The 15,355-nt window shown below is 33.8% G+C and overlaps 1 protein-coding gene across 2 annotated transcripts in view; it reads right to left on the reverse strand.

Annotated features, from left to right (window-relative positions):
- Positions 1 to 2,535: 2,535 nt before the first annotated feature.
- The window catches only part of LOC111085744, a 43,962-nt gene continuing 31,142 nt past the window's right edge, over positions 2,536 to 15,355 (reverse strand). The window contains exons 3-6 of one of the 2 annotated variants that reach the window (XM_022385753.1): positions 10,431 to 10,571; positions 8,165 to 8,267; positions 6,368 to 6,455; positions 2,536 to 5,080 (exon numbers count right to left, since the gene is read on the reverse strand). In XM_022385753.1, the coding sequence (XP_022241461.1) occupies positions 4,943 to 5,080; positions 6,368 to 6,455; positions 8,165 to 8,267; positions 10,431 to 10,571 (470 nt within the window). In that variant the 3' untranslated portion in view covers positions 2,536 to 4,942. The remainder of the gene's footprint in view (positions 5,081 to 6,367; positions 6,456 to 8,164; positions 8,268 to 10,430; positions 10,572 to 15,355) is intronic. The other variant, XM_022385754.1, reaches the window with a different exon arrangement.

The following is a 15,355-nucleotide window of genomic DNA, read 5'->3' on the forward strand; positions in this document are numbered from 1 at the left end:
CCCGGCATGGCCAGGTGGTTAGGGCCCCAGCATGGACAGGTGGTTAGGGCGCTCGACTCGCAATCTGAGGGTTGCGGGTTCGAATCCCCGTCCCACCAAACATGCTCGCCCTTTCAGCCGTGGGGGCGTTATAATGTGACGGTCAATCCCACTATTCATTGGTAAAAGAGTAGCCCAAGAGTTGGCGGTGGGTGCTAAATTAGGGACGGCCTAGCGCAGATAGCCCTCGTGTGGCTTTGCTCGAAATTCAAACAAACAAACAAACAGTGCTGCCTGAAACACAATACTTGAAATATTAAATCAAACTAGCAGAAACGTCGCCCTACGGGCAGCTGTTTGTACTAGTAATTACTAATCATAGTATTCATACCTCATTGAAAAAAAAATGAGAAAAAGTGAACATTCTCTAGAAAAAAAATATTTTTTTCTGTGAAGTACTTCACGGGAAAAAGTGTTCGGATTGTGTTCTTTAGTTCATACCCAACTCATTGCATCAAAACGATTCAATGTACAGAGCTCAAAATGTTCATTATTTTTTCTGATATAAACTGTAATGTTTTTATATATTAAAAGTGGTACCGTTTATTGAAAAATAATAGTATTTTTAAGAACTCCACTTTCTCAGGGCTACATTTAAAAATTACATCAATAAAGATATAATCAAACCCTCACGTACAATCCTAATGAAAGTCGTGTTCTTATTGTGAAGAGTGTACTTTTATTTAAAATCGTGTTCTGTGATAAAGAAATGGTTGTTGCATGTACCACAGATATTTTTTCTAATTGTCTCAATCTTGAATACCTAAAGTGTGAATTATTTTATGAATTTGTGTTTGTGGTGCCATTCAATAGATGGCGCAAAGGTTTTGGTTACATACATAGATGCTGACATAGATGCTACGTCTATTATAGTAAGATGAAGCGACTCGGTTCAAACCAATTTCAAATTATGTCTCATCACAACTGTACATCTGATCTAAATTATACTTAAGTTTGTAAGTAATATTCAAAACATTAATCTCATAGAAGATTTAAAAACCAATTTCAATTTTCTCAAGTTCGGCTTATATTTATTAATCAAACATAGAGTGGATATAAGGACTGACCACTTACACTGGCCGTTACTACTGGGTTTTGTTCCCTTACAAATAGCCTCTCTGTTTCCGGATATTTTAATAATATCTGGACAATGGTACTTGATGACCACTTTAGCTTTGAAGTGTTTAATTTTCTACATTGTAAGAAGTTTTATTTAATCTTCCCCCACCCCCTAGGTGGCTCAGTGGTAAGTCTAGAGGCTAATAACGCTAAATATCGGATTTTTATGTTCTCGGTAGGCACAGCACAGATAGCCCATAGTGTAACTTTGTGTTTTTTCTATCAATATCGGTATTCAACATTGCGTATAACATACACGTAGCGTTTAAATCTCAAATACATCACAGTTATTTTTTATCCGTGTCTCGCGTTTCATTACGTGAGGTGAATTAGTCGATCTCCTTAAAATAATTTCTACAAATAAACCTAACTTATATCTGTTGTACTCTGATAAAATCGAAAGTCATAATATGGGTCTCCAGTGGTATAGGAAGGAGTTACAGATTTTACAATGAAAGATTGAAAGTATCAATGTAGGGGGTCTTGGGGCATGGTCCCAAGAAAATTAATATAATCTACAGTTGTTATATAAGTCCAATATGTAAAAGTGGGTGTGCTACAGCAGCCTCGGTTCCGACGCCTCTGGTCTCCTATAGATTTAAAGACCATTTCATTTCCCCAAGGTACCCTGCTGCCACAGTGTACACGTACACACTGGCTGCCAACGAGTGACATGACTTCCCTTACATCACAAAAATGATAGTTTTTATATAGCTCCGGGGACACCACACGATTGACCTTTCTCGATCTCTCGAACAGAAATATTATTCAAAATATTAGGGGGAGAGGCAAGAGATAGATAGGCCTTTTCAAACATTATAGGGGACCAGGCTCCCCAGTACCACTCCACTGCACAATTATAAGATTTTGTTTATTGTTGTGGATTTTCTAATATCTCGAAAAAGGACACCGTTATCTCCTCAAAGCATTAATTAGTTTTATGTTCATTACTGCGCACGCTATTTTAAACGTTCTCTTTACCAAAGTTTTATAGGGAAAAGGTCGACATTTGAAGTCTTCTGAAGTCACGTCAGTCAGCTGTTGGTTTTGCTCCTTACTCGTTAAGTGTATGTATATTTAATTAGTGTTTTTGCTTTAAAGCAATAATATATCATTATGGATGATTTCATGCTCAGTAAATACTTCGTGATTGTCATGTACACAATGCTTAAAGGAACAATAGCTTAGGTAAAGTAAATAGGGGTATTTTTTATTTAATTAAACAACATAATTGCACATGAACAATCTATCTACACTTGTACAGTATAAGTATTACATTTAAATAATCTTTAAAAACTGTTTGTATGTAAACTAAAAAAGAAAAAAAGAAGCCCTTAAAGCTGTTATTTTAGCTACCAACTCTTTTGGAAATAAATTGTTGAATCTTCGACTAATATTGAAAGAGTGTTTCAAAAATATGTGCTGATTTTGCTTTGTTTGAGACAGCTCATATAATAAACCTTGCTAGCATATGTTTAAGTAGACGCTAAAACAATGTATAGAATTAAACCTAAATAGTTCACCAGTTAATCATTGGCTTAAGAAACCATTTTTGTGTTTCAGGTAGTTGAAAATATTTTGTTTTTATTTTTCAATCTCGTTTGAACTGAGCACGTGCTGTGTATGAATAATAATTACTGAATCAGTTTGATGTTTATATTGATGACTTATAATGTCCTGACTTTGAAGTTGCTCTCAGGGCAACCATCTCTCCACGATATGTATTTTTACCTCTAGTAGCCCCTCAAACTGTATTAACCTTTGACTAAAACAGTGTCAAATTTATGTAAATAGTTTTGTTTTCTACTAAATTGGCTGTATGCATTTTTCTTACTTTATGCAAACTTTGACCTTTGATATCGAATAACTTCAAGACTCGTTTGACAACCGTGGCATATAAGCTATACTAAATGACTGCAACTAGTGATGGGAAGGAAACAGTTGTCATCAACCCTTTCTTCGCACCTTGATCAGATAGTTATATGTCAGAGGCCAAGTATTAGAAGGTTCCATGGTAAGGCTGAGCTCAATTCTGAGATATGGACGTAAAGCAATGTCGTAATTATTCCAACATTTCCTTAAAATATAAATATTTGTCTAACTGGTCTAAAAGATGCAATAGGGAGAATTCGGAGGTTTTTCCCTATAATAATAACATACCAGCTTTACGTACATTTAAGGTAATTATGTCCTGAGAAACTGCATATTTATAAATTCCAAAACGACCTCTCTCATAACCTTAAACCACAGCACTTATATTATTAACATGACAGAAAATAACTCTATAATCAAACACGCACTAAAGAGAAAAAAAAAATTGGCTCAGTTCATCAGCCTGTAAGTACAATCAGGCATGGCAAGATGAAGGAATACAAACACTTCATGACGTACAATTATCCTGAATAAAATCGAAAACAATTGATTTTCATGTACATATAGTTTTATTTTCTACTAGATTTGTTTGTGCATTTACTGCTTTACGTAAACGTTAAACCGTTATATCAGGTAATTCCAAAGAACAGCTCTGATAAGCAAGCTTCGAAATAACTGCAACCAACGACGTAAATGATACAGTTTTATATATATACATACACAAACATAACTATATGTATTATTCAAATGTATATACTATTGTGTTAGAAAGTAGACACGTATAAAAAATAGATATAGTTATAGAATAACGTTAGTATCATGCACATACATCAGTAGCAAAAGAAATATTTATAACTAGATACTTAAATTGTATCGTTTGATGTTAATGGGAGAATTTCGTTTACTAAGCAATAGTTAAATAGAGATAATTCGTATAATAATAAGTTACTAAAGACCACCTTTTGGTTCAGAGAGGATATTTTTTCATAGGTTTCAACCTTTATTAAACATCGATCTAGGGTGGATTTAAACAATAAGGAAATGAGCAATTTTATGGCTAGTACTGTGGATTATGCAAACATGATGGATTTAAACAACTAGAAAATGAAAACTTTTACGGTTAGTCCTGTGCTTATGCAAACTTTTAAGGCGACTGCAAATCAGAATTATTAACATATATATTAGCTTCCCACTTCCAGTTATATTTAAAGAATTTATATAAACACGCAGGAAATAAGAAACAAAAAAAAAACCTAATAACTTTAACCTTATGGAGTGTATTATGCATAAGACTAGCACATAACGCACGTAAAATTTCTGAGTGAGTTTCTCATTCTACAAATCAAAGCGCCAAATATATTTTTATTCGTATTTTATAACAGAATCTGCAGCAGCAAGACACAGTTAGTAGTCACGAATAACGTTGCATTTAAGATCTTTCAATTCAGTTTACAAAATCTCATAAAGTCGATGTTTTAGGTCTGAATTCTGCGTCCCTTTCTTCTGTAACCTTTGCTTAAAATCTTGGTATTCTACAGTTTGGAGCCTTTCCCTCACTTCGAACATAATGCTGCTAAAATTATATCTCAAAATGAATTTGTAACATTATTTACATCATTTACTAACATTTCTCTCACACTTCCTTTGCGATAAGCAAAGTTTGATAGTTTTGATGTCTTTGTGCTGTAGGACGGAGATTATGATAGCTTTGTGCCCTTGAATGGGAATTATAATAGCTTTAAGCCATGGGAAGCCAAATATATGACTTGTGCGCTCTGTGGGATGAAAATCTTTATATGTTGTTTTATTGTTGTTGCTTTTTATCTGGTATTTGCTTGTGTTTTACCACATTTCATAAAAATTATTCGAGGCCTTGAAGGTTATTTAATGCAGGAATTTGTTTCCTGAAAACCTATTTACAATAAGTTGGGGCGGAAGGGCAGTAGTATTGTTCATAGTTTAGTTCGTTAGGGCTCAAGTTGTTTTCCATAATATCACTTGGAAAATCTATTGCTACAGCTTCTTCGTATGTTGGAGGAGGTTCTTCAACCTGTGAGAAATATGAAAAGTGATATTAGTAATAAGTACGAAAAGTTTTGTACAAGCAAAATGTGTGTTTCGTACAAAATTTAACCCGTTAAACAAATTTCAGACTTTGTCTTTGTGGAGTTCTTGTTTTAAAAAAGCATAGAGGATACAATGAAATATTCTAATCGTGTAATCTATATAAAACCCAACAGACTCAGCGACGATTCACTCTCATTCTAAAGTTGCGCGTTGTCGAAACATCATCAACCTCGAAAAACCCACCGACAGGGTGTTGACACATCCCTCAAACTCTCGTTGTGATCTGTAAAAATGTGACGAAAGGGGGCGATTTACTTCGACTGTACTTGCATCAGCACGTCCATTTAGTTTTAACGTAAACCAATAGTCTTGCGAAAGCATGGCAAAACGTAGATACCGAGCTTAACAGTTATCATCGTTACACTTAAAATTGTATGAATTCATAATAAAACGAGGAACTGTTTAAAATATACATAGGCTAGATAATTTTAAATAAAGCAGTTTTGCTAGTTTTTGTGAGCTGTATAATTTTCACATAAAACAGGCAAAAAAAAAGAAACGTTATTACTGATTTAGAAGGGGACTGTTTTATATAAAACTGACTTAACGGCTCCTGGAAACTAAATTGTTTTACCTAAGATACATTTAGTGGTTCGTGTGATCTGGATTGTTTTACATAAGACATATTTTCTGATTCGTATGATCTGAAATATTTTACATAATATAGGCTTCTTGGTTCATGTGATCTGGATTGTTTTACATAACATATATTTACTGGTTCGTGGGATCTGTACAGTTTTACGTAATATAGACTTACTGGTTCGTGTGAATTGAACTGTTCTTACACAATATAGACTCACTGGGTGAACTGAACTGTTTTACATAATATATACCTACTGGATGAGCTGAACTGTTTTACACGAAAATAGATTTACTGGATGAACTGAACTGTTTTACATAGTATATATTTACTGGATGAACTGAACTGTTTTACATAGTATAGATTTACTGGATGAGCTGAACCGTTTTACACAAAAATAGATTTACTGGATGAACTGAACTGTTTTACATAGTACAGACTTACTGGATGAACTGAACTGTTTTACATAGTATAGATTTACTGGATGAGCTGAACTGTTTTACACAAAAATAGATTTACTGGATGAACTAAACTGTTTTACATAGTATAGACTTACTGAATGAACTGAACTGTTTTACATAGTATAGACTTACTGGATGAACTGAACTGGTTTACATAGTATAAACTTACTGGTTCGTGTGAACGAGACTGTTCCATACGTCCAAGGACTGTCTTACCACAGCAGCTTAACTCTGAGGTCTGGATGTTTCTCTTTTTCCTATAAATAAGATACAGTTAGTTTTCGTATTTTAGTATATGTGTTATAAAATAAAATACTCATTTTGAAAAATCTAAGTAATAATATTAGTTGATTTAGTTCTTCGGAAAATATGTAGCAAAATTGATAATTAATTTGATAGATCTAAACCACTTTGTTTTTAAACAATAAAAACAAAGATGAATTTTCTGGACTTTGATTAGTATCCAGTAGACTCTCTTATAAGGTTTTTGCAAGCGTTAAATTATTGATTTTTTAATAAAATTGTTTGGATACATATATGTCGTATTATGTGATTACTTTAATCAGAGTACGATGCTAATTATCCCATTATAAATAAGGCATAGATTGTGCTGATAGGATAACATTTCTAGAATCCATATTTATACGACCATCTGTTATGTATAGAAGTTGAGTACGTCATACTAAAACGACTTTCGAGCCTCATTGCGTCGTTACAGTCCATGTCGCCACATCCAGTCATACTCCGTCTGACGATCATGTATCTTGACAATTCATCTTGAAGCATAGTTTCCGCTCAGTTTTAAAGTTGTCAACTTCAAAGCAAGCCCCCTCCCTGCATCTTTCGATAATCTATCTAGCGTGTGAGGACGAGACTTTCCAGCACCAGTTTCAAAAGTTCGATTGCACAGAAATCCATAAGCCATTTTACCAATATGTCTTCATATTGAGTAGCACGTATATCCGTCTCATTCTCTGGTTGCATGGGGTTTGCAACGGAAGCAAATTATGTACATGTGACTTGTGGCACTTTTCCAAATGGTCAACCTTGTTGATTATGTTGTATGCTGTTGCCTGGGGCACATGAACAGTTTTTGCAACTGACCTTTACGTTCATGGATTCTTAGTTGTTACAAGACTATATTATGTTTACCACGACTGGGGTAGGATTTGTTGCAGGTCTTTATATGGATAGTCCTGGGACCACAAATTGATCCATATTATTTTGTTTTCCAATACCATTAAGTATAAGGGATGTCTCCGTCTTGGAAATTATAAATATTATATTTGAACACACCTTTATGATCTGAGTGTATGAATACTTTACGTCAGCTGTTAGATATCCTTTCCCAAAGCGATCAGTTTTAGGTGGCATTACACCATCTACAAAAGTCCAATGTTGAAATGTAGTTCAGAGATATACCATTCCACAGAGACTTTATATCGGTCGTAATTTCATGTGACGTTATGTACTACATATTTTGATCATTTTAATATAACTTACTCAACTTTGTATTCCCATAATAAAAGACATGTGGTATGTGTATGTTTATAGGGTGAGAATGAATTATAAGAGTTATAAATTGCTTCAGAATAATTATTACGTATTTGCTTTACTAGAAAATAAATTAATTTAATCTAAAAATAGTCATGTACATAACTTTTTCACAATAACACGAGAAAAAATATGAAATTGTTGACAAAGCGGGAACCCTGACCTTGTGTAACGATTTGACCTTAGCTGTAATAAAAGTCAGTTCTTTTTTGGGGGGGGGGGTTAAATTCAATATACGTCTAAAAATGTAATGGAAGATTGAACCTCAAACTTTACCATTTCAATATTTAGCGTGTGTTTATCGTATCTGGATTTTTATTTCTAGATATTTTAGTCGAGTTCATCAACACTCAATGCTTGGATTCATTTCTAACTAAATTAAAGGTACTAGTTGGAGAAAACGTCAACGTACCGTTTAATTCTACAAAACAAGAAAATTATCCCGATGGTCAGTCCAAAGGCCATAATAATAAGAATTATGAACATAATAACATACGACTGAACATTGTCCTCACCTGAAAAACAAAGAAAATACACGATTAAAACAAAGAAAATCGATCCAAATAATCCTTCAGATACAAATTGTATGCATATCGGAATAACAAATTCAATAAGTAACATTCTGTTAATGTCGTGTTAAATTTATCTTTAATATTTCACGCTTCTCACTTGTTATATTATCGTTGTTAATGAACTTGGCCCGGCATGGCCAGATGGTTAGGGCGCTCGACTCGTAATCTGCTGGTCGCGGGTTCGAATCCCCGTCCCACCAAACATGCTCGCTCTTTCAACCGTGGGAGCGTTATAATGTGACGATGAATCCCACTATTCGTTGGTAAAAGAGTAGTCCAAGTGTTGACGATGGTTGGTGATAACTAGCTGCTTTCCTTAGCTGTCTACGCTGCTAAATTAGGGACGGCTAGCGCAGATAGCCCTGGTGTAGCTTTGCGCGAAATTCAAAACAAACAAACGTTGATGAACTTATGTATAGTTTACGTTCGCTTTCTTATTTCGCTTTTGTTCTATGGAACGTAACTATTTTGATTAATTCAATTCAACCTTTTTTATTTCCAAAAGAAGGGAAAATATTATTTTCAAACTGTTTAACTTCTAAGTGAAAAAGTATTTTAATTTAGCGAAACTATATGAAAGGAATGTCATCACAAATATTCATGTCAAGGTTTTAATATGAAGTAAAAAATTTTTAAATCATTTATGTAATACATATTTAGCTTGTTACTAGTCGTATTTGGCCAAGATGCTTTAGGCTTGTAAAAGGTTTTGAAGAAGGTATACAGGGCGGGGCAAAAGTGTCTGTACAGTTCTTGCATTTATAACACAGTTTAATTTCTAACTATAACACCGAAAAAAAAATTAATTCGTTTCGGTTGTCTTCGTAATATTTTGTTAGTATCACTAGTGATTTTTGTCCTACCCTATATACTTCATTTCCCTTTTTGTAGTTTACATCAAGCACTTTTTTTCACAATCTTTGTATGTACGGTTTTTGGTACTTAAGTTTCACATTTAGTTGTACCTAGATTAATTTTTCCATCTTGACTGCATACACGAGTTCTGATTTTTCTGGTAGAAAAGTTTTAGTCGTTTATTTGTGATAGGTCTTTAAATGTTTTTGAGTTTCTATACAGTAAAATAATACTGAACGAAGCGATCCGCGAAATTTGGGGATCGGAATTAGCAAGTATTCAGTTGTTCTCAAATTTGGAACCACTGGTGTAGATAACCTGGGATGCCTGAGCAAATGAATAGAATAAATACTGTTTGTCGATCTTTGTAAACAACAAAAAAAAAAAAGAAGACTAATTTTATAGATGGATAACAAGTATACATGTTGGAATTGAGCCTACCTATTTAGATTACTGTGATTCCAATTACATTTGAAGGGGGGCTTACTTAGAAGGAAGAAGGCCTTGTCCAGTTAGAGCTAATAATAGTACCTTTATCAAACTACATTACAGAATTTAGTAAGAATTTTAAACATCTATCAGTGACTTATACGGAAGATAGTTCTCCACATACAGAACTGGCTATAACGTAGACAAAGTCTGACAACAAGGTTCTGAACCGCACAAAATCAATATAATAATGGTTATCACTACCCTCATCGCTAATGTTATTGGCTTTTTTTCTCTTCTTTGTAATATTTTCAACTTGTTCTCCTCATAGATTTATAAAAATACTAACCCTGTTTTTTATTTTATAAATATTTAGTTATTATTAGATAAATATAACTGTTTATTGTTTAAAACACTTAGTAAAACAACAGTTGGTATTTTAAAGAGAGAGGATAAAATAACCAATTATATAACACTTCACATTTCAGAAGAAAGGATAAAATTATCAGTCAAATAACAGTCGACATTTCACGAAAAACGGATAAAAGAATCAGTAAAACAACAGTTGACATTTTACGAAGAAATGAAAAATAATCAGTATAACAACAGTCGACATTTCACGAAAAAAGGGATAAAAGAATCAGTAAAACAACAGTTGACATTTTACGAAGAAATGAAAAATAATCAGTATAACAACAGTCGACATTTCACGAAAAAAGGATAAAAGAATCAGTAAAACAACAGTTGACATTTCACTGAGAAAGGATAAAATACTGAATAAAAAAACAGTTGACATTCCTCAATGTAAGTGTCCCAACTCACCTTTGCACGAATTATTTAATGTGTCAAAAATATATCCCGGCTTACATTCACATATACTTCCCTTTTTTCTTGAACAAAACGTATTACGATCGCTCTTTTCGCATTCAATAGAAGAGATACAGCCCTGCCTTCTATGAATAGCTGAAAGTAAAAGGAAAAAAATAAGCTCGAAAGTTCATTCCGTCCGTGGTTTATCGTTAATAACGTGGCTTTGTTCAGAACAATATGCTTATGTAACAACGATTCTAGTTGAATGATCTTATCAAAAATAAATCATTAAATTATACAAGTGGAAAAATATTTAAAAACAATTGAAAGCGTAGAAATTTGGTGAGCCAAAAGTGAAGAAACAAGGTAGGAATGGACATGGTGTAATAAAACTTCTTCTGTGCAACCTCACAAGGGGGCGTGTCCAACATTCGGTCCATACCTACTTCGTATATTGTTTCTATCTTGTATACAATAAGCAATGTGGACTAAATTTATCAAGCTTGGTTATGCTTATTGTACAATAACTAGAGGTTTCTGTGAATCGAATTATTGGAGGCAATACAGGTACAACAAAGCATGTTTATACGACAGTAGAAGAATCAGATATTCGCGTGGACCCATAACTTACATGTTTTTTTTTTCTTTACAGCTTGCCCACTCCTCTTGTAATTGCATGCGAAAAAAACATGATTTTGTACATTAACTAAATAGTTGGATTAAAATACAAAGATATAAAATCTTAAGCGGTGTCTGTATATTAACGTCATGAATTCTTTAATGTCTATGACAAAAGTAGAAGAAACATAGACACGCTTTTGTATGTACCCATAAGCTGTACAATATCATGAACACAGAAAAACACATCAGGCATGGACCTGATGTTGGACACGCCCTCTTGTGAGTTTGTACAGAGAAACTTTCATTACATTGTGCCCATTCCTACCTTGTTACCTCACTTTTTGGTATACCCTTTCTTACACTTTCATTTTGTAAAATATTTCTTCCACTTGCTCGTGCACTTTATTTCATACAAGGTAATGTGATCTTATGCATCATTCATTAATTCTTGTTGATATCTTGTATGTTTTATTTGAACACGACTACTCAGTATAAGGAGTGAGCGAGTGGGCATATGTATTTTGAAATGGCGTCCCTGTTCAATGTATTACCTGATGTATATTAAGTAGTTCTTCTTTTTGGTGATGTTTAGTATAGAAAAACGCTAGTACTAGCACGTCGTCCCTGTGCTAATGTTCTATTTAGTGCACTTACAACTATGGTAAGTCTGTTTGTTACACAGCTAGAAGCATTGAACAATGTCAGTCAATCAGTGAGACTGAAACATGTGTGGTATTGTGGATTTTTTTCTATCTGCTCTGCTATTTTCCCAAGCGGTTGTATAACTTGTAGTTTTGTCTATGGTTTTTTTATCACTTAAGGGTGTCTCTCAAATGCTTTTGAAGTTTTGTTATTTTGTTGTTAAAGGTGTATATGAGTAAATAGTTTGTATTGCATGTAATGTGTAAGCGCCCCATTCCTACTATAAGTACTACCATACTTATGAAAATATTCTAATGTAATGACCCTTTTCCCAACAATATTTGATATGTAAGAGTAGTACCAAATCAATGACCTTGTTCACAATATTATCTTTATGTAAACCATAATCTAAGTGTAATAACCATTCTCAGAACAATATATTTATGAAAACAATGATTTCAATGTAATGACGTCATTCAAAAAAGCATTTTTATGCAAGTAACGATTTCAGTGCTACGACTTTGTTCGTAGCATTATCTATATGTAAACAACAATTTCAACAATTTCGCAAGCTGAGGGTCGCGCGTTCGAATCCCCGTCCCACCAAACATACTTGCCCTTTCTGCCGTGAGGGGGTTATAATGTGACAGTCAATCCCACTATTCGTTGGTTAAGGAGTAGCCCAAGAATTGGCGGTGGGTGGTGATGACTAGCTGCCTTCCCTCTTGTCTTTCACTGCTAAATTAGGGACGTCTAACGCAGATATCCCCCGTGTAGCTTTGCGCGAAATTCAAACCAAACCGACTCAGAAACAATTTTATTTCTGTTCCTTACAACTATTTACGTATTTCAAAGTCAGTGGCCTCAATAAGACAACGTTATCAGCAGGTGTTCTCAGATCACTGTACCAGGCAACTCCACTATCAGCAAGTGTCTCTGGACCGTTGGACCTCATAACTACCTTATCAGCAGATGTCTCCAGACCACTGGTCCTGATAACTTTGTTATCAGTAGGTGTTCCCAGACCACTGGAAATGTAAATTTCGTCATCAGTAGATGTTTTCAGATGGTTGGACCTGGCAACATTTGAGTCAGAACAAATCGTTCAATTTAAAACAGTTCATATCATACCCAAATGTTATTGGTATTCCGGACAAGTTAAATGAAATAAATAATGTCAATAATAGTGGTGTAATAATCTGTCTGTAGAGTATATCTAAAGAAAGCTAGCCTCATGCCGATAATGCTTCAGTTCATTTTGTTTTTGTTTTTTCATCAAAGGGAAAAAAATCTACTAAAAAACAGCTAACGATAGATAAATGACAAGAGGGCACATGTTTAATATCCGAAAAAAACAGGCTAGGCTTCAGTAAAAATAAATTTTTAATAATAGGTTGAATGACTTATGAAGTTAGTTAGCATCAGCAATAGTAGAGACTAACAGTTTACAAGAGTTTAAGAGGGGACTCGATGACGTGCTGAAAAATAAAAGATAGGCTTAATTTTTTATTTTTATAAAGAGGAGATATATATTTGTATTTCACTGAGCCTCTGGTATCATCGCATTAAAAACCCAAAAGAAACAGTGTATATTATAGGATACCTGCTACTAACAGCGAGTTTATTTTTTAACATTTTTATCTAACTTAAAATTTTGAATATTGTGAAAAATGTTCCTCAAACTTATCTAGTTGTAGCTGTCTTCTATGAGAATTACAACGCTAGAAACCGAGTTTCGATACCCGTGGTGCGCAGAGCACAGTTAGCCCGTTGTGTAGCTTTGTGCTTAGTTACAAACAAAGAACATTTTATGAGAAAAATATGTACAAACATTATTTCTATACTTGCCATAAGATATTAGAATTAGTTCTATTCTATTTGCCCCCTGGTGGCTCACAGCTTACAATGCTAAAATTTGGGTTTTGATATACGCGCTGGGCAGCGCACAGATAGCCCAATATGTAGCTTTGTGCTTAATAAAAACAAGACTATTATATTTTTAAACACTACTTTCGTTATCTAGTCTCTTAGGAATTTTTACAATTAAAAAAGTGTATGATAATAGTTTTCCAACCATATTTGTCATATTCATTGCCAACGAAACGTTTGAACTCAATCCAAAGCTCTTAAGGCCGGCTAAAATACAACAAATACATTAGTGATCCGAACAGTATTTATATAAGCCATTTGACACTATAACAATTGTTATGATGTGAATGTCTTTTACAAGTTGGCGAAGCGTGATCATAATTATACTTCTAAAAGTACGTATATATAGTCAATCATTATCTTTAAATATAATAATCAAATGTCTGTCTGTACTACCCTGTATCTCCTGAACCGTTAATCGTAGAAAAATTACATATCAAAATTCTTATTGTCAAGAGTACATTACATGAAAATTATATATTTGTTTACAATTCCTAAAACTTCTTATCCATATCAACGTCAATCTCCCAGTCTTCATATGTTCTGAACAGTCAATCTGAAGAAAAAATTATTAAGAACAAAAATGTTTCATTTTGTGAGGGAATTTCGCGGAAAAAACAAAACAAAAACGGGACTTCCTCCATAGACTGATTGAAAGAAATATTTCGAAGATAGGAGTATGAACGGAAAAAACGCATTAAAAGAGAGGAACGTGTTTAAGAATATATTTGTTGTTGTTTGATTTATATAAACTTTTTGTTTTTCATTTCGGTATTATATACATGCATGATTTTATTGTACCATGTCGAATAAAGTGATTTCAGTTGAATTGAATATCTCCCCTTTGACACTTCTTATAAAAATGACAATTGTCAAAAATCTGTTCCTTTGATAGCGTTATTTTCTTGCGCTCAGTAAATTGACAAGGAACGGTGGCATCCAGCAGAAAAGATCCCCGCGCCTACTTAGCAAACCTGAGCGCTTTATTGTACTGAATGCTCTCATTGCACCGAAACCCAAACATTTTTGCCAATAATGTATTGCAGTCAGTCTTCCTTGCTTAAAAACAAACGCAATACAATTTATTTTATTGAAATAACACATGGTATAACAAAAGACGGTTGGAAAAAATCATATTGCATATACCTTCTGATCCAAGGAACGATGTTGATTGCACATCTTATATTTATTCATCACTATTTGTAGGAAAATTATCTTTGAATTGTTTCTATGAGCATCTACTAGTTTATCTATAAAGGTTATGAAGGTGACGTCATGCACTGGGCCGGCTTTGTTTATTCCACCATATTGGACAGAACAAACTAGTGAAATAACGGTGAACCTAGCAGTTAAATACTTAAAACTGAATCGTGTAATAATGCCAGTTGGTTATGTTGCTATTGGTTGTACAAACTGCAGGTCTGACATTTGGTTATCTTTGATGATGTCTCCATGTAGAATAAATATGGCTGCTACATGGCAACAATATTTTCCTAGTCTTGCTATACACGTGTATTGTGCAGTCAAGACCTAGTCTTCTAATTGGACTATAACCCATACACTCAAAGGACTGTTGGACAGTCGTTGTGAATGACATACCTACAAACATATTCGTATTGTATTAAAAGTATTTTCTTTCACGCAATGAAAATATCATGAATATTGTTACGTCTCCGTTTGTTAATTAACTTTCCGTAACTTAGTTCCGACGAAACTTTAGCGACACAAGTCCTTACTTAATAAAA

The sequence above is a fragment of the Limulus polyphemus genome, unplaced genomic scaffold (genome assembly GCF_000517525.1).
Source record: "Limulus polyphemus unplaced genomic scaffold, Limulus_polyphemus-2.1.2 Scaffold589, whole genome shotgun sequence".
NCBI classification, from domain to species: Eukaryota; Metazoa; Arthropoda; class Merostomata; order Xiphosura; family Limulidae; genus Limulus; species Limulus polyphemus.